The 22447-nt window shown below is 34.9% G+C and overlaps 1 protein-coding gene across 2 annotated transcripts in view; it reads right to left on the bottom strand.

Annotated features, from left to right (window-relative positions):
* Positions 1 to 14257: 14257 nt before the first annotated feature.
* The window catches only part of Ca-alpha1T (Ca[2+]-channel protein alpha[[1]] subunit T), a 267876-nt gene continuing 259686 nt past the window's right edge, over positions 14258 to 22447 (bottom strand). For both annotated transcript variants that reach the window (XM_069834966.1, XM_069834967.1), the window contains exon 37: positions 14258 to 19797. In XM_069834966.1, the coding sequence (XP_069691067.1) occupies positions 19120 to 19797 (678 nt within the window). In that variant the 3' untranslated portion in view covers positions 14258 to 19119. The remainder of the gene's footprint in view (positions 19798 to 22447) is intronic.

The following is a 22447-nucleotide window of genomic DNA, read 5'->3' on the forward strand; positions in this document are numbered from 1 at the left end:
CTGAGGATGGTGTGAAGAAGCACCGAAACAGCTGTAGGCCGCACATGCTTACACAATTAACACGAGTAAGATCGCCATTTAATCAATTATTTATATTCAAGTGTTAAAAGTAGTGTACGAAAGATTCAACATGGACAAAATTATACTTATGCTACTGACAATGAATTATAATTGTCAAAATAATGAGGGCACCTTGAAACTTACAAAAATGTTTCATTATGCTTTGTAGTTTGTCCAGTGTTGAGATTAACATTATAAATGAATGTGTGTCGCACAAGTATTTCAGCAATTAAGATTTCTGACGTGGGTTTGGAATAAAGTGTTCATGTCTTAAAGTCTTTGAAATTTGTAATGCGATACGATAAATCAACCTTGATGGCATTATTGCTTTCACATAAACATTTCTGATCTAACAATATTCACAATCGAATCTGCGTCGTGAGGACACCATAACTGGGTCGCATCTGGTGAGACAGAGATGGATCTGATACAGATAGACAAGGCACAGGTGGACCAAGAAGCTAGGAAGATAACATCTTCAAAGCATAAAAGATGTATATACTACGTTCTGAGGGGCACAGACAACATGATAACCTTCGAGAGCTCGGCATGTGCTCAAATAATGACCACATGCCCAGTGCATAGTATTGCCATTTTCATCTCCAAGAAATAAATATATGCCGAAAAAGACATACTGTCTTACTCATTTGGAGATAAAGTAGGTAAGGGAAACAGAAAGTTGTGGGACACATAGTTTATAAAATAGTCTTCATCTCATTAAACTTATCTTCTTACACGTTAAATGAAACACAATTTATGTGTTGTTTATTCGTTCATAATTATTTATGTTTCACGTTTAAATGTAGAAAATACAATTCTATGTGATGTTTATTTGGCTAACCAAGTTGACATCTTCACTTAGATTTGTCAGATATGCAATACCTATTACAGTGTAGAGTTGTCAAAACTGAGAACTTAAAAATTTGAATACGGTACCGGTAATATGAACTTTACACAAAGTGCATGCAGATTCAGGAGATTGTTTTTAAATAAAACTAATATACGGTATTAAGATTAATTTTTGTAAATAACATCATAAATGTAGAAATTACTCTTAATCATTTGCCTTTCAAAGTCTTTGAGAGACAATTTTTACATGGCCTACTCCTGCAGAGTTGATCTACCATATAAAGTGTTATATGCTTAATTTTTTGCGGTAGGTACAGAGGAACTGTTTTATACCATAGTGTAGTCAAGAATGAAATCAATAATGGCATGTCACTGATACCAGTATCTACGTAAAACAATTAAATACACATCCAAGGTACATAAGAAATGTTATTTAGTGGATCAATGAACTGACTATTAGGAAACTTCATATAGGAAAGAAGTGAACACTTTATTACATATGGATCAAGTAACATTTTGAACATGTACATATTTTATATTTTTAAGCATTATTTAAAATGCCTGTTTCTTTCAGTGTTAAAATTACACGAATGTGGATAGAAAAGGATTCACTAGATTATATCAAATTAGATATATTTGTGTTGGTTGTAATTTTATAAATCTTGTGTATTTAGAACCAAATGCCTGTTCTGAGAGAAAATGTTTCGTCAAAAAATAATCATAGGTCTATATAGATGTTCACTAGATTACGTTATAATTCAGAAATTCAGACTAGTCTGAAGTAGCTCATGATGAGTCTCAAAGTAAAACATTCCGAAGTTAAAATAGTCCTGCAATCAGATCTCTGGGTGAGAACTACCTTTGGAAATGACATAATTAAGATCTTAAATTGGAATGCTGGGTGTATAACTCAAGAAAAGAAAATAGAAATCATAAAGTTATTAGATGATAATAAAATATATATATTAGCTATACAAGAAGCCAATGTTACCAAAGATAATTAGTATAAAATATTTTAAATAAAAAAACTATACAGTAGAACCCCGATTATCCATCACCCTATTAACTGATTGGTGTCTTTCTCTCACTTTTTTTCCCTACAGAAATAAATGAAATACTATACATTATATTATCAAGTTATTTTTTCTAGAGAGGGTTATTACAAGACTTTACTCTTGCACAGTATGGCCAACTATACGAGTTGTCATACTGTATAACTTCTATATATGGGTCAAAGTCTTCCACGAGTATCAAAAGAAATCGTGTTGTGCTAAGTATAAAAAAGTGCAAATAACTGAGTGGTTTGGGGTTCGAGAAACTGTGGCTTGTCTCAGAATACGAGATTGGAGTCACAAACATGTCCAATTTAATAAACATCAAGGATGAAGTATATAAAGCATTTAAACCTACAATACGAGGCCTCCACTATTTCTATCTTTCCAGAGCCATTACAAGAAATCTCCTTGCCCCTTAAAACCTCGTTGTTAACAATCAGACTTAAATCAGTGAATTTCTGATCCACTACCTAGCGTGTTGAATACAACACCATAGAGGAAATTACGAAAATGTAAGCATTGTTCACTAAATTTACGAAAATATTTTATGGTACTGATTATCCGATTTTTTTCGATTAACCCTTCAGCCCACTCCCTTCATTACCACGGATAATAGAGGTTCTACTGTATTGTTAATATCTTGCTAAAAGACAGGTAGCAAGTGGCATATTAACAGCTGTACATAAACTTTATATGTGGAAAAATAAACAAAATCTAATTCTGTACAGCTTGTGTAATGCACCCAACAATGATTCTAATTTGAATAATATAGGATTAAAATGAAAAACAGTTGTAGTAGGTGATTTTAATATATATTCCAGACATTTGGGGATATAAACATTAATGCAGCAGAAAAAACTGTGATAGTTATCATGCATTGAAACAATGTAGAATTCCTTTATAATCAAAATTATACCTTCACATTATGTATACTACAATGTGTCTACAACTAACCCAGACCTTATAATGATATCATCAGAACAATGTTAGATGATCCAGGCTGTGGACACAGAGCTATAATTACATCAGTGACACTCAAGCATAAATCAAGAAGATACAAAACGAACAGAAAAGTGAAGTATTCTTGAAACTACAAAAATCCCAATTGGAAAAAATTCACTAAAATCTGGAAAGAGATTCTACAAATTTTCAAATAAATAATTATAATTCATCTGAAGAATCAACAGTTTTTGTAATATAATTTTGACATCATCAAAAGAAAATATCCCTAAGAGGAAAAGTACGACTACGGTATTCAATTATAAATCATTTTAGACAAATAAATTTTCTAAATTAAAAAAAAAAGCGAAAGAAGCATGACTCTTAACTGGAACAATTACAAATCCCACAGATGTATAAAAATGGCGCAAAATAGCAGCATCTTTTAGAAAAAAATCAAAATTAAAAAGCTCATAATTTCATCGGTACACTAAACAATAAAGGATGAAACGTAAAACGAGACCTTATATTCTTCAAAAATAAACTTCTATTGGGCGATAAACAAATAATTTACGATGCTGTCACACATAGTTTCACAGCAACAAATCTATCTTAAAAAAAAAAAAAAAAAAAAAAACAGCTTCAAAATGAGATGCATAAAATATACTTTTGAAATTGATTGTAAGTTAACAAAAACTTAAATCTGCAGTGTCACAATTAAAATGCCGAAAAATTTCAGGACCAGACAATTTATCAGGAGTAGTGACTACGGATTTTCGCCTAACGACATTGAAAACATATTTTAAAATACTTAATTTAATTTGAAAAACTAATGTTCCAGCTATATGGAGGAAGAGTATAATAATACAAATTCTGAAACCCGGGAAACCATCAAGTAAACTTGACAGTTATCGGCTAATCACACTTACAGCACAAGCATTCTTGGCAAGGAAAGAATTTGTTCCAGAATTACCTGGTATCTGAAACCACAAAACATTCTATCAGAAGCACAAGCAGGCTTTAGGAAATACCATAAAACATCCCAACAAATAGTCAAAATAAGTCAGGATAGTAAAGACAGTTCTATGCCCAGGGTTCAATCCCGGGCCAGGTCAATGGCATTTCAGTGTGCTTAAATACGACAGGCTCATGTCAGTAGATTTACTGGCATGTAAAAGAACTCCTGCGGGACAAAATTCCAGCACATCGGGCAACACTGATATAACCTCTGCAGTTGTGTGTGTCGTTAAATAAAACATAACATTTATTAAAGACAGTATCGACAAGAGAGAAGTCTTGGCTGTATTTATAGTTTTTAAAGGAGCTTATGATTCTGTTCCAAGAGTAACATTATTGAAGAAAATGCAAGAAATTGGCATTGGAGGCAAAATGTTAAAGTGGTTTTACAACTTTTTGATGCAAAGATATAGAGCTACTAACTACAATAAAAATTTATCAAAATTTAAACACATCCCTAGAGGCCTACCCTAAGGTGCAGTTCCCAGCTCAATGCTATTTAATATAATGATTAATAACCTTCCATCTAAATTAAATGAAATCCAAGACATCAACTATGTCCTATATACAGACGACTTCGTGATTTGAACATCAACACCACACAGAAACTATAAGAATTTGAATAATTGAATGAATAATGCACTTTCCAAATTAGCTGAGTGGTGTCATGACAAGAAATCATCAGTGGCGAATATTCAGAGCATGCTATGCATGTACTGCATGCCCTCTGTATAATTGAAATTATTATTACTATTTGATTTATTTTTCTCGTTTTATTTTCCGCGCAAATGTTAAATAATGCTTTATTTAATTTAAATCTAACAGGTTAGACTGTACTGGTATATAATTATATGTCCTGCGTGCAGCGTTTAACAAAAATGCCTTCTGAAGCCTCGGGGTGTATTACTGTTCACAGATCTCAGAAAAACACTGAGCAGAGAAAGAGTGTGTTAGGGTGAAATACCAGTCAGTTTTGGGTGTCATAAAAATAGAGTGTAACATTGCATGCTGTACGGCAGTGGTCGACTGACGTACAGTTTTCTGCCAGCTTGACTGTTTATTTTTAAGGTTATTCTGACAGTGATATTCTTCAGCATAGCAACCAAATCGATACCGTTTATTCATCATTCAAAAATCCGTACCCTTCACAACTTAGCTTTCAGTATAGTATGATTTTGTGACACGTGAAGTGCTCAAGTTTCGTTCAGTTCAGTGAGAAGATGAAGTTGTAGTTTGTTGTTTTATTTACTGGTAATGTAAAAATGGGTAACTGTAAAGAGGTGTGTCAGTGTGATGGTGGAAAATTTAAATTAAAACCTTTCCGACATACGAGCTTTAAGGAAAAACAAATTTTGTTTTCTCGGGACAGACCAGTGCCTAGCAGCTGAATTTCACATACAGCGTGTTTCAGAAATAAGTACCAAATTTTTTAGGGATGATAGATTGCATAGGAACATGGCGTCTGCAATGACCCATTCTCTCGCTATCCAATGTCAACATGCTGTTAGTTAGCCGGCATTGAAAAGAGCACCTTTCATTTGTTCACACTGCTACGCCACCTTTCGGCTATGTAGTGTATCTGCTGATTGCTCTCTAGTTAATGTTGTGATTCTCATCTCGACAGAGTACATGTCGTGGTGGGCCAGTTCATTGACCAGCACAGTCACCTGATCTCAAACCTCTTGAGTTTTATTTGTGGGCACACATGAAGGCTTTGGTATATCAGAATTCGGTAGACACTGAGGAAGACTTAGTGGCACAAATTGCCGCTGCTGTAGACGAAGTTCGCGATAACGCACATGATGTCCAATGGTCCTTGATTCGATAAATGGAATTGTGTCGTCAGGGCAACAGGGGACACTTTGAACACTTTCTGTGAGTTATGTTAATGTAAATGTAAACTGAATAAAACTGATCCTCACCTCTCGTGTCTTTTCTTCTTAACTAAAGTAGACATCTTGTGCTTCGAACCCCATAGATATCATTGTGGGATGTTAAAAAGTAGCCTACTCTGTACGTATTGTTCCCTCTTTCATTCCAAAGCATCTCTGGCTGCCTATCACCCAGGGTATGCTATGCCAACTTCAGCATCACGTAGAATAAAAGCGACTCATCAGGGACAAAAGGTTCCTATCCTTAAAATGAATAACCAGATCCAACTTATCATCCCTAAAAATTCGGTACTTATTTCTGAAACATTCTGTATAAATGTACTGGTAAGTCCACAGAATTACATTTTGAAAGTTAAAGAATAGAACTGTATTCTGATTAATAATAAAAATATAACTACTATAATAATAATAATAATAATAATAATAATAATAATAATAATAATAATAATCCGTGGTGCTACAGCCCATGAAGGGTCCAGACCGCCCAGCCGGCTGCTGGCCACATGCCCACATGCCGAAGCAGAGATGGACAATCATCCAACCAAAATGGAAGTATCGTGTGGTTAGCATGATGATCCCCCCAGCCGTTATAGCTGACTTTTGCAACTGGATTTCACTACCTATTGTAGCTCCCCAAGTGCATCACGATGCTGGGTGGGCATGGTCCCACACACTGAACGAAATTTCATGAGAAACGGAATAATAATAATAATAATAATAATAATAATAATAATAATAATAATAAGGAATAACTAGCCACGCCCATTTTCTTGAGAAAAATTAAAGTAAATGTATAGTGCATGCCTTGGTCTTGATTTCACGCTTTGCCACTGAAAATTACAGTGAATAAGACAAAAAGAAATTACCAAGTCTTTACTTTGTGTCATTCTCAACCTACACTCCCTTTAACATTAATAAAATTAACCATAAACCCACTGAACGGACAATGAACCTAAAATATTTAGGAGTTATTCTTGATTTCATACTAGTATGGAAAAAACTAAGCAATTAGAGGAAAAGTACAACAAAGGATTACAGTACTGAAGAGATTACCGGTAGTAAATGGGGATGCTCTAAGAATACACTTAACAACACAGCATGACATAAAACTTGCATTAAACCGGTACCGTAGTTACTTCAATATGGAAATGAGGCATTAGTGAGTCACCACATCTAGACTCAATGAAACTGAACTTTAGTTCTAAACCAAGCATTAAGAATAATAATTACAGGTGGCATTAAATCAACTCCCATTCCAGCTATGAAGATCTTCACTGAAAACTTACCACTATATCGTGAAAGAAAGAAACAGACATTCATTTTATATGAAAATCTAAGAAGATTACCATTTAATAACTATTGGAAGACGTAGGCCTGCCAGTATAATAAAACACAAGAAACCTTACAACCCAATAAGGATTTATCCAAATGTAACTTAAAAATAACTAGTGAGATTGAAAATTTACCTCTTCCAACATGCTCCATACCTCAATTTATTGTTAACTGTGAAGATCAGCTAGTTGAAACAATTACAGCTAAAACAATTTCGACCTATTATACAGGGTGTATCACGAGGTTTTACCCTGGTTTATGGAGGTGATTCCTGGTGTTATTTGGAACAAAAAAATTTAAATACAGTAATGGGGTGACATTCATAATTAAGGAGTTACAACAGATTTTCGAAACACGCCATGGCGTATGTAGCGCTAGACATATTTGTGCAGGACTAACGATGTGTGGGGGGAGGACTGTAACGACCAAACAGTAAACAGTAGATAAGCGAAGCGAGTGATACATTGGTACGTTCTCATAACAACAAGTACGTTGTTGATATTGCAGTCGTTGTTTACATGTGAAGTTACGAAATGCTACAGGCCCGGGTCACACCAGAGCGAATCTTTGCCTTCAGATGCAGGGAGGAAATTTTGAATATTTGCTTTAAATCCACTCTACATGCAAGAGACTGATACAAACTGAAACACTTGTTTGTATTCTAACTATGATTTCCATTTTTGTCAGTGACATCCTCAAATAAATTTTTTTTCTGCTTTTCTCAAATTGCCGTAACTTCTTAATTATGAATGTCATCCCGTTACTGTGTTTACATTTTTTGTTCCAAATAACACCAAGAATCACCTCAATAAACCGGGGTAAAACCTCGTGATACACCCTGTATTTAAAACTTGTAACCTTGGAAACCATTCATAACCTGTACTTGACAGCCAGAAAAAAATTGGCAACATATATACACACAGATAGATCACTTGCAGACAAAACTGGATATGCTGGTGCAAGAATCCATACCAAAATTTTCAGTTTCCTTGGGTACAAACATAACTCATTTCGATATTTCGATGGAGAAGCCATTAACACAAGCTTAAAACAACTCTTCAATTTCATACTTAAGTATAGCAAAATCGTCATATTTCGTGATTCAAGATCAGCATTACTGTATAAACTATAACACAATAAAAGAAATACCCTACATCATTCTTTGAATCCATTACAAAATCTTGGGGGGGGGGGGGGGGGGGGGAATTAATCCAATTGAGAACCAAGTAAATGACATACCATTCTTCCACACTACAAGTGAAACATATAATTAAAACGAAGAATTTAAAAACAACAGTGCTGGAAAAAAAAGGGAAACCATTTTTGAAAATAAAAATTTGATTCCCGATTTTCCAGGAAAAAAAGGTGGACACGATTTTTTGGCTGCACACTATCACAGATTGAACGTCTACACCTCACCTCAATGCACCATCTGCAAATAACCAGATACTATAATGAACGAAGGGCATCATCTGCTACAGGTCAAGCAATAACCAAAATATAAAGAGCTATACCAACCCAGCTAATGAAGTACTATTGAGATGCTATATGGAAAATGGAAGATATCCAAAATCCAGAACATTAGCAAACAACAACATATGAACAACATTCTAGATAACCTTTCTTCTAGTACATATTTCCGTGATTGGTGTTACAATTCCATCTTCGTAGATCCTGAAGTAGCCCTTTGTATCAGACCATCTACTCAACTAGTGGATCCAGCAGATTGGTTTCCCTCTTCCTGCCTTTCTTGATGATGTAGCTGATCCGATACATAACTTCCTAAACATTGAATATATCTGCATTTATGACAGGGTGGAAGAGCCAAAATTTCTCACCGTGTTCACTGTCGTGAAAATCTCAAATCATAAATGATATATGTTAGATTGGTTGAAAAATCTCATTTAAAAAAATATTTGTAATTTACTACTTGGTTTCAGATTATGAAATACAATGAGAACACAAAATGATTGAAGCTGTTAAAGAAAACTAGAAGAAATTAAGTGGCTTTCAGAGCTGTACACAATAATTAGTTTACTAATTTCAGAGCTTAAATAGAAAAGTTGTTGCATAGTATTTTAAACTACAGAAATATGACATGGGAAAAGTTTGTGAAAGAGTCTTTGCATTTAATAACCTTTCCAAATTAGCATTAACCACAGCATTAGTATTATACATCGAGAGTTAAAAAAAAAAAAAAAAAAAAAAAAAAATTACAATTTTAACATTTTATCTCTATGAGAAACGGAATATTTTTTGTCGTTATTCTATAAATTGTATTCTATTCATCGGTGTTAGAGAAATTCATACTGCGCTTTATATAACATAATTAAGCCCGATGAAATCTTCGTACATTATATGCATAGCAGTATATGAAAAATGTAGGTATTGGTAATTTATATTTTGTTTGCCACTATCACAAACATTTCTTATTGTTATTTAAAATTCAGATTTAGTTATAAGTTAGTACTCTGTAATTAGGATTTAATTACTACCGTATTCCATAATTAAGTAGGCTAATTTATAATCACCAGTAATTTAATTTTATATCAGTAGAAAAGTTCTTTGTGTGTCCATCAGACTGTGATTTATATACCGTATCCTGTATATACACCTATACGGCGAATGGAAGATGTTTTCAAGGAATGAATTCTTAGAATAGTACCGATATGAATGAAATGGAAAAATCCTCTACCATTTTATTCCCTTGTGCTTAGATTTCCAAAAAATAATGATTGTACATAATAATTTTGGTTCCATTATCTTTTAAATACATTTAGAAATACACATTTTATAGATGTCTTTACATTACAGTATTTTAATGTCGTACTTTAATTATTGATGAATCACTTTAAGTACGGTAATGGATGTCTGGCAATACATTATCAAAATGTAGACGCATTTCACCCTAAGGCCTGAATACCGCAGGACGTAGGTCATAGAACGTATTGCAGAGTGGAGCATACAGCATGCAGAGTTAGTTTACATATTTTCTCCTCATTGCTGCGGAGTAGGGGTGCAAGTGCTACTGATTTTACTGCAATGTTTCAATTTTTTCTACAAACAAAGTTGATTTCCCACTAAATAAAAATAAAATATCACAAAAGGTCAAAGCAAAATTATTTTATGGATTTCCTGGTACTCTGTGACGTTACTGTCATTGAACACCTTTCACCCTGTGTATATAAATTTCGATACGTTTAAAATATTAATGATCTTTCACTTACCAATTTAAAAAAAAAATCATCATCTCCTCAATTAAATCAACTGTTCGTCACATTACTGGCACAGAGGTCTGTGAATCACAATTTAATTCACTGAATCCATAAAAGGAGAATACAGCCTGTCATATTAAATCAAGACTATTTGCTCATGAAATCATTAGGCCTATACATTATTATTTCGCCGTTGTTAAGACTAGTTTTATCATGAACATTTCTTTGTTCGGAATATAAAGTTTATATTGCTTTCACGTGTTAAATACTAAGTTACAGTTTCTAGTTGACAAGTTTCAGTCTGTGGGCTTTCCTCAGATCTAGTCAACAAGGTATCCTAACCTTGTATTCAACACGTGAAAGCAATATAAACTTTAAATTCCTAGTGATATTGTGTTAAAAGTTGTGTAATCAAGATGTATATTTCTTTGTTATTAATCAAATACGTAAATGTATTTAACAGAGTTCTGTTTGTTACTATGCAAATTTCCTAATTTCTTGTCATATAATGTTTTAAAATCATAATGTTACATGAAAACAAATGTTTCTGTAAATCTGTGTACACGTTTAGTGAAAAAAAAAAAAAATAGATATTAACATTTGGTTTACTTATAAATAAGTCCTTTTAAATTACAGGATATTCAAAAAGTAATTTACTGCTCAGTTTCAGATCATGAGATACTCATCAGGAAGTTATATATAATGATTACACTACCACAAAACACCATTAGAGGTAGAGATGCTTAATGGGCGTGACAGGGAGCATCCCTAAGTACTCTAGTTCAAGTAGGCTTTATATGCATTAATTAGGGAATGACTAATTCGGCTCTTCCATCCTCCACACTATGCACTGCTCATCATCCATGAAATTTATGCTATATCTCATAGATCTGCTTTGATTCATCATGTCCTTATGTTCCTGTCAGGAAAAGAACCTGGGAGGCTTCACTGCATCTTTTTGAGATCTATGAGTCATCTAGAATCCCCACACTGCCATCTACTAATCTTTGGACAAACCACAAGGAACACTTAGCATGGAAAACAATCAATTTGGCGATGTACAAACATAAGTGGTGCCCTATTTTTAGAAACGGAGATGATATCGGTAATGAAAGGAGAATTGTGGAGTGTGTTGGTGGAATGATGAAAGAAACGGGAGAACCTGGGAGAAACCCTCAGACTTTTGTCTTTGTTCTCTACAAACACAACTCCAGCAGCACCAATACCGAGATTTGAACTTGAGTTCACGGTAATTGTAAACCAGTGCTCTGCCAACTTAGCTACCAAGGTGGCTACAAAACGCTATTAATTTTATGTCATTGTTTTATAACCATATAAACTTCGAACTTCTTACTGACAGCATACAGTTTCTTTATATGTTCATAATTAGAATAATGTAATATTGATATTCGGTTATGATGAAGGTTCAAGCCAAGAAACTTGAGAATATAAAAATCATGCAACTTTTCTTAGTACATAGGTTGTAGAAAGTTGTAATACTGGCACTGTAAAAACAGTGCCATTAGCAATAACTCTAATAACAAATGATATGATACAAAAACGAGTTATTACTTGCACGAGATACAGGACAAATATGCGGTGATTAAGATGGTAAATTGTGATGATTCACAATGCAATATGTAAACGGTGATCAATTCACACAATTCCATCACTGAATTCAATATTAGATTCATCCAAAAATATTTATAAAGACGACAAAAACACTGTATTTTTTATGCGTGATCCTTTAAAGAGACAATAAATAATTTACGTAGAAATTATCCAGATTCCTGAGTCCTCCATATCCTTTCCAGCAAAGTTGTTTAATAGCAATGTTTGTAACTATTATGGGGTATGTATTGTCTGAAAATGTAAATTATACATTTATCATTAACTGAGTTTGTAGCTTATGATGATAGACAAAATAAATTAAACTTTTACATTGTAATACGTAATAATACATTACTTAAACAAAAATTATGTTTAATACAAAAATATATATAAGTTTGATATTATTCCATAACTTATTTACTACCAGTACGTATATTTAAAAATCGATATGTTCAAACATATTCAGATATTTTTATTCATTCAATTTTGATAATAGTAATATTTTCCCAGAATTTAAAAGTTCGTCCTATTATGTTTACTTACGAAAATACAAAAAGATTTTATTTGCATATAGCACTGGTATTATAGTGATTTGAAAGTACATTGTATGCATACTCAATTAATAGTTATGGCAGTGGTGAAAACCTTATGCATGTTACACACTCTCAGTAATTTAAAGCAATAGTAGGCATTTTATTTACATTTGTGAAAGAAGGTCGTAGATAAAACTGTGGCAGAAAACTTATTCAATTGACGCTGTATGCGGGAGGTTTCTCTTTGAGCCTTGTAAAGGTTTTTGTAGCCAAGTGGAATTGGTGCCTATGCACATTGCTACGCTGTCTCTATGCAGGTTAAATGAGTCCAGTGAAGCTCTGAAAGTAAGCTAGCTTCAGTCTGCTGATTGACAAAGTATATTTTATTTTCCTGAAGTTTTAAAATGTATTATAATGATCATAATTATTCCGATTATGAAAATTTCCGCAGAGTATTCATTTTCTGCTCTTGGAGGAATGAAAACGAAAAAGAAATTGGCACAGGTATCCTAAAGACTGTCGAAGCTCGCTCTGATGTCTATTGTGAAAACACTGCTTACGATAATAAAGTTACAACCAACTTTCAAGTCACCAGGAAGTAAATAATAAAGAAACTCATGTAGGGAGATTTTGTTTTTATATAGGCTTAGTAAATTAAAAGAGGAGGGGAAAAAAACAGACATATCAGCTTCACAAATATTGTCTGTTGATAATTTCTATACATGTTATAAGTATGTTGTATCTGTATTTTTAGTGTTTTGATTGTTTACCTTCACTTATCGTGCCTTTTCAGTCTAGGCGTGCAAGTGTTCTGTGGAGATTATCGTTGTGGTTTCCTGCCTACACTATGGATGTTTGTCTGATGTCAGTGTTGATGTAGTGTGTTGTTTCAGTTGAAGAGCAAGCATTGTTACGGGAGTTTTGCTCTGTATCCATTTAGTATGACGTTGAAAAAGTACAAATGGATTTAGGGTAAACTCTGCTATGGACACTATAACCTAATCGCACAACCTTCTCCCATCCTGATCTGACCTTCCTCAAGAATATCTGATTTTTAATTCCAGAATCTGCCATTGAAGTAAATAAAGTCGTGTATTTTTAACAATCTCCATGAATTAATGTTTTCAATTATTGGTGTACTATGCAGAAGTTTTGTAAGAAATACTTTCTTTCTTCTTTAATCATCGCTATGATTTTTTAATGTTCTTGTGTAAAAGTAGCTTTTAAGTACACTGAATAACAGAAAATAGGTCTGAAGAACAGATTAAATACCAACAATATTTTTTGAATACAATAGCCTACTGTATAAGTAAAGGTAAAAACTATTAAGTTCCCTGTACATACCATAAAGGCGTGAGACAGGGCTATTAGCCCTCGTCATTTGAAGGTGAGTGAATAACATCACGTTTGCCATCATTTACTTACTAGAGAAACTACACTATTAATTTTTGTAGGAGACTAAAAATGAACTTCAGAGAATTTCTAAAAGTTACAGCGAACATAATTTTTTTTTATCTAGATGGAACTCTTGGCCTTCTAATTTATATTCAGTCATTCCAACAATTAAGCCAAATATTAAGGAAAGTATATGCATTATACTTAGCATGTTAATTAAATTATGACTCTACAATGAATTCTGCTTATGAATAATTTAACATAAGAGAATATAAGAATATGAATGTCATGAGTGGAGATTCAAATGTTCTTAAAAATGTGAAGGTGTGGTTTAAATACGAAAGGAGAAGGTACAAAAATAATAGAACAACTTGTTTATTCAGTCCTTGGGATGAGGAAACATCTGTTGCTTTGTGTTATCATGTTGTCTTAGTTACAAAATTAATGAGTAATTAAAGTGGAGTTAACAATAATGAGTTTCATGTAATTCGGTGAAGAGCCCTAAAACATTGAAGTATATAACAATATGTATGTACTGTACAAGCCACTATTCTAAAGAATGTGGTAAGAGTTCTTCTTTCTTTTATAATCACCTTCAACTCTAAATAGCAAGTAAAACAAACACAAGAATGAAACATAACCAGAATGGATATCACAGACGTTCCAAGTAGGAATACGACCAACCAACAGTGAATCAGAAGCAATAGATTACAGATGAATCCGCTGCTTGGATAATTTTCTAGACTGCATCTTGTATTTTTGTCAAAAGTTGTATCCGGAAAAAGATTCACGAATGAATTTCTGTGGTCCCAACTCAAAATATGCCAGTTATGCCTCAAATACCATGATTCACAGAGTAAAATACCTTCATCTTTTCATTTTTATAACACTTATACAGGTGATTCGTTAAATAGGTTTTTCCAATCTTTAAAAAAAAATAAGTTATTTACAGAAATGACATGTGACTGAAATGCTAACCATATTCGTGCCCTGTTTCTATTATTTGGGCAGTTACTCCATTTTTCATAAAATTCATGGATTGTTGCAATTCTTATTTCACTAATCATTGAATAAGTAGAAGATTTTTACTGACAAATTATGGGCATTGCCGGGAGTAGGAGGCAAAATTTCAAACTTTTCCAGAAAGAAAGTTTCTTATTTCTTTTATAACTGCACGAACGTGCCATTTATCTGAACAGACTGTTTTTGCACACAGCAATGACTGTGCAAAACTTTAAAAATGCTTTCAGTAGCCTTTCAAAAATATAATTTCAACTGCTTGGTCAGAATTCAGTATGGGCAGAAGAATTTCAGATAAAGAACAGCTGAGACTAGAAACTGTTCGCATAACATACCTGGAAAAACTTATTTATGGATTCACTCTCTTAAAGATATACGTATCCATTCTTAACAGTTGCATTCAACAGAGCTGGAGATGATACCCTTCGGCCAAAAGAGCCAGAGAAAATATTAATGATCACTTGAAAGTGAAGAATATTCAAATTTGTTTTTCTGCAGATCGAGCAGTCACTGGCCGCACTTTCAAAGAGGCACAATAATTGTGGAATGTACAATGCACCACCCACGTAAAGTCCACGAAAGCTACCAAGCAGAGGGTTCATAGTGGAACTAGCTACAATAGTTACGTTTTCAGAGTAGAGATGAGAGCTTTGCATCAAGTGAGGTCTTCGCTTCCTCATCACTCCTGCATACAGTCAAATGTCTGTGTGAAAGGACAGTTGGTCTCTTTCACACTTCGGCGTTATTATTGAGGGATAAGATTTCTATAAATAAAATACACAGGGAGTTACAAAATAATGCTTCAATCACAAGGTACATATTCATAAACATGGCGTGTCACAGACAGTATAGAAGAAAAGAAAGTTTCCAAGTCAGACTTTGCACGCCACATACTTATCAGAATGGTGGACACAGTCTCCTCAAGATTTTTATAGTTCGTTTGTGATTTCAGACAAACACTACATTGTTGATCATTTAAGTACGTAGAATCGGAAGCTCGTTGTTTTCTTCAAGAAATAAATTCAGGAATAGGGTTATTTCTTGTTAGCTTATTCACCATCTTTCTGAAATATAAGTGTGGTATTTATTTATAGACTTTAAGAGAAAAACGTTTACTAACTTCAATTTCGTGAAAAAGCTACCACGCAAGAAATGTACCTTGAAAATAACTCTGAATTGAAGAACAGTGTTGACTTGCTAATTTTTAGAAATACATAAAGGCATTAATCCATATAGCAATTTCTGCTGCGGATGTTTGAATATTGAAATTTGTGTTAAAATTTAAAGGAGCTGCTAATAAATTTAATATTTGTGACAATAACTGAACACTTACAGAAAGGTGTTTATAGTCTGGAGTGGAGAAGAGCAGGAATATTTTAAACAATAGACAATAAGGATGTAAGCATTCCTAAAGAAATTTAATTTTAGAACATATATATAATTTTACTGGAAGGTAACAAAAAGTAATAAAACACTATTACACAATGAACATAAACATAAACAAACATCTCACGTTGGTTCTAATAAGTTAAGAAACGTATAATAAAAATAAAAAAGTGGAAAAGTAATAATTACGACTATGCAAGTTAGTTAATTACATGTAGTGTTTATATTCATAAAAAAACTTGTACTACGGTAATCCTAATATATTTCCTGCCTTGCTATTTGGACAACAAAAGAATTTTAAAATTTGTTACTGTCTATATTCAGTGCAAAATGATGAATAATAATTATTGCTAGTTTTATGTCTGAATTTTGACTAAAATATTTAGAAAGCAATGGTTATGATTTTGATGAGAATTTTATGGTCTTTGAGTAATATTTATAAAACTTTCTTTATTTAATTAGTTCTGTTACATAATAATAAAGGCAATTTCAAATCAGTTAATACCGGTGTCTTTAGTCGTAAATGAAATATGAAGAAAATTATTTTTACATATTTGAGAATAAAGGAAGCTTATTTTTCCTTACAAACTATACTGAGTGTTTAAGTGGGCCTTTCTTTCATGTTAATTACCAGATGCATAAACACGAAAAAAAGATACGATGGTTGAGACTGGGAATTCTTTTACTAGAGAAACGTTTTATTGTAATTTACATTAAACAATGAAGCAATGAGGGACGATTAATACAACGAGGCACCACACAATGGACAGGGGTATAAGGACAAATCGATGGTCGAGGCACACTTACCCCTGTTAGTTAGGCCAATGCAGTAACCTCTCCTTGTGGCGAAGGAAATGTCTCGCATCTCTCTGGCAAAGCAACTCCATTTCACCAAAATATTTACAATAAATCACTCTGACAACAAACGATAAAGAAACATTTGGCTGTATTCAAGATTTGAGCCTGTGCAAACTTGAAATGGTATTGCATCAAAAACAAAACGTCCCTCATTAACACATTTGAACGTGGTCCCTTAACCTGACCCAATGCAAAACTCTCTCAGAAAGGCATTTTTAGAGATTGTCACAATTTGAAATAGTTCTAAAAATCAAATTCCACTAGTTGGATTGATTCCCAACAACAGTACTCCTAGCAACACTCAGATCAAACTAGGAGTAGGCAATTACTGGTAATTAAAACGGGCAGGGAGTCAAACCCTGGTCCGGAACCTTGTGTGGTCCCCGTTTCAAAACTGTTTGGTGCCACAGAGACAACACGGCTACGTCACTATGTCAAGGTGATGTGGTTCGACTCCCTGGAAGTGTTTTAACTGCTAACAACGAGACTTGCAGCGCCCTCACTCGCAGTTGATGTAGGCCTGTGGATGCGGAGCGAGGTTGTTGCCGTGCCGAGGCCGTAGCAAAGCGACGCACGTCCACGTGAGACGGATCATCTGACTACGAGCATAGACTTAGAATAGAGCAGATCGCGCTTACCTCTAAATCAGCCACATTGGAGTGATGTCAACTATGAAAAATAACAAATTTAACGTTTAGATCCCATTCAGTCTCAGTTGTTCTGACACTACAGAAGTCAGGGTGTTAATATACCGTACTCTGTAAACTTATAGGGTTGCTACATCTACGAAATAAAAATGCGGGAGGATTTTACTTAAAACAGACGGAGGGCTATATATTTAGCTCTTAATAGGAATTAACGGCTGAGGTCTATATATTTAGCTCTTAATAGGAATTAACAAAAAGAAATAAAACTGTTGAGAAAAATCTTCTCTAATAATAGGCCTATATGAGTTTTTATGAAAGAAAAGCGACCACTTCGCAACTTGTAAACTGACATCATCTACAAATATTTTGAAGGATTGTTAATCTATTTTGGCTAAATTTTATTCTAATACTTCCCTGTTCACAACTAACTTTTAACTAACTTTATCCGTTACGGAAAAAAAAAAAAAAAAATATACAACAAAATTAATTTCGTTTTAGCGCTGGAAGTAATTTTTTTCGTATACAAATATATATTTATGATAACACATAACAATGACTATTTCATTTTTCTGTGGCCGTCACTTTCATTTGACGTCAAACACTGTTCACGGAAAGTTAAAAACTATACATGTGCTCAGAATGTAGCAATAGAATAGAATATACAGTGCCTTTCGATGATATGAACGGTTGCTATCGCCGGCAGCCGTGCAATGGGCGACTCGACAGCGAAAGACACTGTATAAAACTAATGCAATATAAAATGATAACACGATTTATTCTTACGGTAAGAAAAGAAGTTTTCACTCTAATGACGTAATAAATTTGGTTCGGAGAAACAATCTCACAGTCGGAATACAGTACCTATTACTTCGGAAAACTGAAAAGTAACAGCAGGTCTAACAATGCACAGAGCTTTTCTATTTTCATAGCGAACCCTATTATTAAGTTCCCAAGTCACTTCCTTAAGAGAATGATTCCCAAGTTACTACAATTCTTTACAAAAATGTTCCGCAATAACATGTAATACGTGATTTGCACGAAACCTTACGCTCGTATCCGCCATCAGCTGATCGCCTTAGCTTACCAAGACGTCATGCGCAGTCTGTCTATTCTAAGTCTATGACTACGAGAACTTTTCTGAGGGGCTCTACGTTTCCTGCTTCTCTACATTGACACCACATTGATCTCGGGGAGGTTGTAAAGGGGAGTTGGTCGACTCACTGGACACTCAAAAACTACGCCCTTTTAAGAATAAAAATATACGACTCTGCCCAAACACTCGCACATCACCGCGGATTGCAGCGCGTTCGTCACTTGTCACAAGTCTGCGCCGCTCCCTCTTCCTCCTCCGACGCACTCGTCACGAGTCTCTCTTTCGATCCGTTGTCCTCGGGGCTCGGCCCCGCGTCCTGGCGCGCCGTTATCGTATCAGCACTGGCCTCGAGAGGCTCTTCCTCCACCGAGGAGCTGGGCACTGTGTCCGTCTCCGACGTGAGAGCCTGCGGGTTCGTATCCCCGCTGTCGGGGGGCACGTCGGACGACGACCCACTAATGCTCCTGAGGTTATAGCCGATACGGGGGGCCGGCGCGCGCCCCTCTTCGGGTTCCGGGACTCCTTCCTCCCCCTCATCATCCTCCGCGGACCGGGGCGAGGGCGGCAGCTGCAGACCGGTCGTGCGGGTAGCGGCCCCGTAGGGGGGAGGCACCAGCATCACGGCCGGGGAGACGCACTCGGGAGATACGTCTTCGGAAGGCGCAGCGGACGAGGGGCTGCCCGGACGCTGCCACAGGTCGTGGCAACTGCCCCGCGCATCCCCGCCAGCCGCCAGCAGGTCGGACAGGTTGAGCCGCTTCGTGCTGCCCATGTCCCGCTGCTGCAGCTTCGGCACACAGAGGAAACCCGCGCCCGGCGGCGGCGGGTCGCTCCCTGCTCTCCGCGCCGGAGTTGGCTGCTCTGCTGTGTCTTTCGGCGCGTCCTCGGGTAGAAGCTGCAACACATGGCATTCATAGACAACGCAGTAATGATCTCAGCCTCACATCAAGTTCAGTACAGGGCAAAAGGCGGTCGGAGCGTGGTGTCGACTAGTGTCCTGCAATGTTCGAACATGAGAGAGGCAACTTACATTACATTACAAACTTCGTCTTTTTTCATATTGTGAAAAATTAATCGCCAGATCTGTGCTAAAATCCTTAAGGGGAGGCAGAGGTGAATATTTCAAAATCCACAAAATTAATCCGATTTGTTTGAAATTGATTATGGATACTAAGCATGTTATTAATAATGGACATACCAAGTTTCAACTTTCTAAGTACAATAGTTCTGTAAATATTAATAATTTTATAAAACTTTATATCGTTTGCTATAAAATGCTCCATGCACCATATTGTAAGAAATTTTCAATATTTCTTTTTATTTATATGTTCAGAGAAGGTATATAAATAATGATAAGTATTAGTTTATTATGGGAATAATATAGTAATACAGTTATTTTGGTTTTAATTTCATACTTTTAAAGGGAACAAAATCAAAAACTAACATCGGAATATGAAAATATAGTGTATAAAGATAATAAAAAACAAATTTTCATTTTTTCTTCAGTTTTGTTCAAAATTTCACCTCTGCCTCCCCTTAAGCGGTTAAAACATGAATGGCTGGGAGTGGAGGACAGCGAATATTTGTATAACAAGATGGCATAAACACGACAAGCCTCTTCATGCAGAGCGAACATTAGCGAATATCGAACTTCGTCATACTCGAAAAGCTTGAACCGAACATAGCGTCTGTAATGCACGACGCTAGTGCCGACCACACCACCTCATTTTAAGGCTGGTTCACAATAAACCGGGAACGGAAACCACAACGAGAATGAGAACGAAAATATTGTTAAAATAAATGTATTTAAATGTGATCATTCACAATTAACTATTGTGAATTCTCACATTTAATACATTTATTTTAACATTATTTCCGTTCTCATTCTCGTTGTGGTTTCCGTTCCCGGTTTATTGTGAACCAGCCTTTAGTGTTGCGGTCAAGATAGCATCAAGTTCTACCTCCATGACCTCCAAACGCCTTTATGGCGTTTATAGAGTATACCTTTACATTTACGTAGTCATATCATTAATACGACGCTGAACAGTGTTGTTAGACAGAGAAATGAAATCTAACTACTTTCCTTGATTTTCTCCGAATATAGTTAGCCTATGTAGGCTATAAACTTAACTAAATTATTAATCATCGGAAGTAACAATTTCCCACCTACAGAATGAGCTTTTCCTGCTTTATCAATACATGACTTAGACAAAACATGATGCTTCCAAATTTTTTTCATTCACTAACTTTATTTTGGAGGCAACACATTTTTCTTAAGTTTCATACCTAAATGCATGAGTGAAAAGTATTTTTATTCTTTAATTTGAATATTTTGTTTCAAAGTATCTTCGTGATTTATTTGGTTTCTTGGAAACATTCGCGAGAACTTCATAACACACACTGTGTTCTGGTCTCATCTTATCGTCATATCATGTAGCCTACATTCCGGCCCCATATACCTGGCATCATATGTTGTGTTAAAACAAGTGAGAAAATGAAGATAAAGCATAGGCAATGGGGTCATCAGCGAACAGGGATTACAATCTATACGCTGGGGTCGTATCACTCCTGGAAATGCAGTTTCACTGACTTTTTTTGTTTTAATGTCTACATTAAATTTAAGCATCCATACTTTACGGAAACTTATATTCGCCAAATACAAAAGGAAGACTAGCACTGACTAAACACCGAGATATCAATTTTTTAATTGGTTGTTTTACGACGCTTTATCAAATGTTATGGTTATCTAGCGTCTGAGTGAGATGGTTATAATGCCAGCGAAATGAATCCAGGGTCCAGCACCGAAAGTTACCCAACATTTGAATTTAATGGGTTGAGGGAAAATCCTAGAAAAAAACCTCAAAACTAGGTAACTTATCCAAACTAGGATTTGAACCCGGCCCGCTCGTTTCACGGTCAGGCATGCCAACCGTTACTCCACAGCGGTGGACCAGAGGTATCGTACTTGTAATAAAGTCGAAATGCCCTTTTTAATTTTATAATTTTATTTTAATTTGTTCAATCAAAGTCATCATATTTATTTTAATTGTTGTGATTTTATTCGTGAGTTTGCGAAAATACTAAATTAATTCGATCCTTGCACGGTTTGTTAATAATTTATAGATATATAAGTAATCAATTAGCGAAAATTGTGACTGCTTTATTTTATCATATATTGTACTGTGTAATATAATTGGTAAAATGAATAGCACGAGGCTTCCCGGCCCATCGAACACTTCCTCAGGAACTACCAGTAGTTGTTTGAGTATCGCTAGTTTAGAAATGAAAACCCTCAAAATAAATTAACTAATCTATTTTTAACACATTACACTTTTAAATGCTAATTTTCGTAAAGAGAAAAGTAATATTAGTAGAAATGATTACAATATACGTAGAGCTATGTTTTTAAAGTTGAGAAAATTAATTGCATATTATGCTGTGCGACGAAGAGACGAGCCGTATTGGAAGCAGATCGCCACTGTAGGTTTGTCGTCAGACTTACCATCTTTCATGTATAATGCGCAAGTCACGACATCCGCAATGAT

Source organism: Periplaneta americana, chromosome 9, assembly GCF_040183065.1.
Source record: "Periplaneta americana isolate PAMFEO1 chromosome 9, P.americana_PAMFEO1_priV1, whole genome shotgun sequence".
Classification (NCBI taxonomy): domain Eukaryota; kingdom Metazoa; phylum Arthropoda; class Insecta; order Blattodea; family Blattidae; genus Periplaneta; species Periplaneta americana.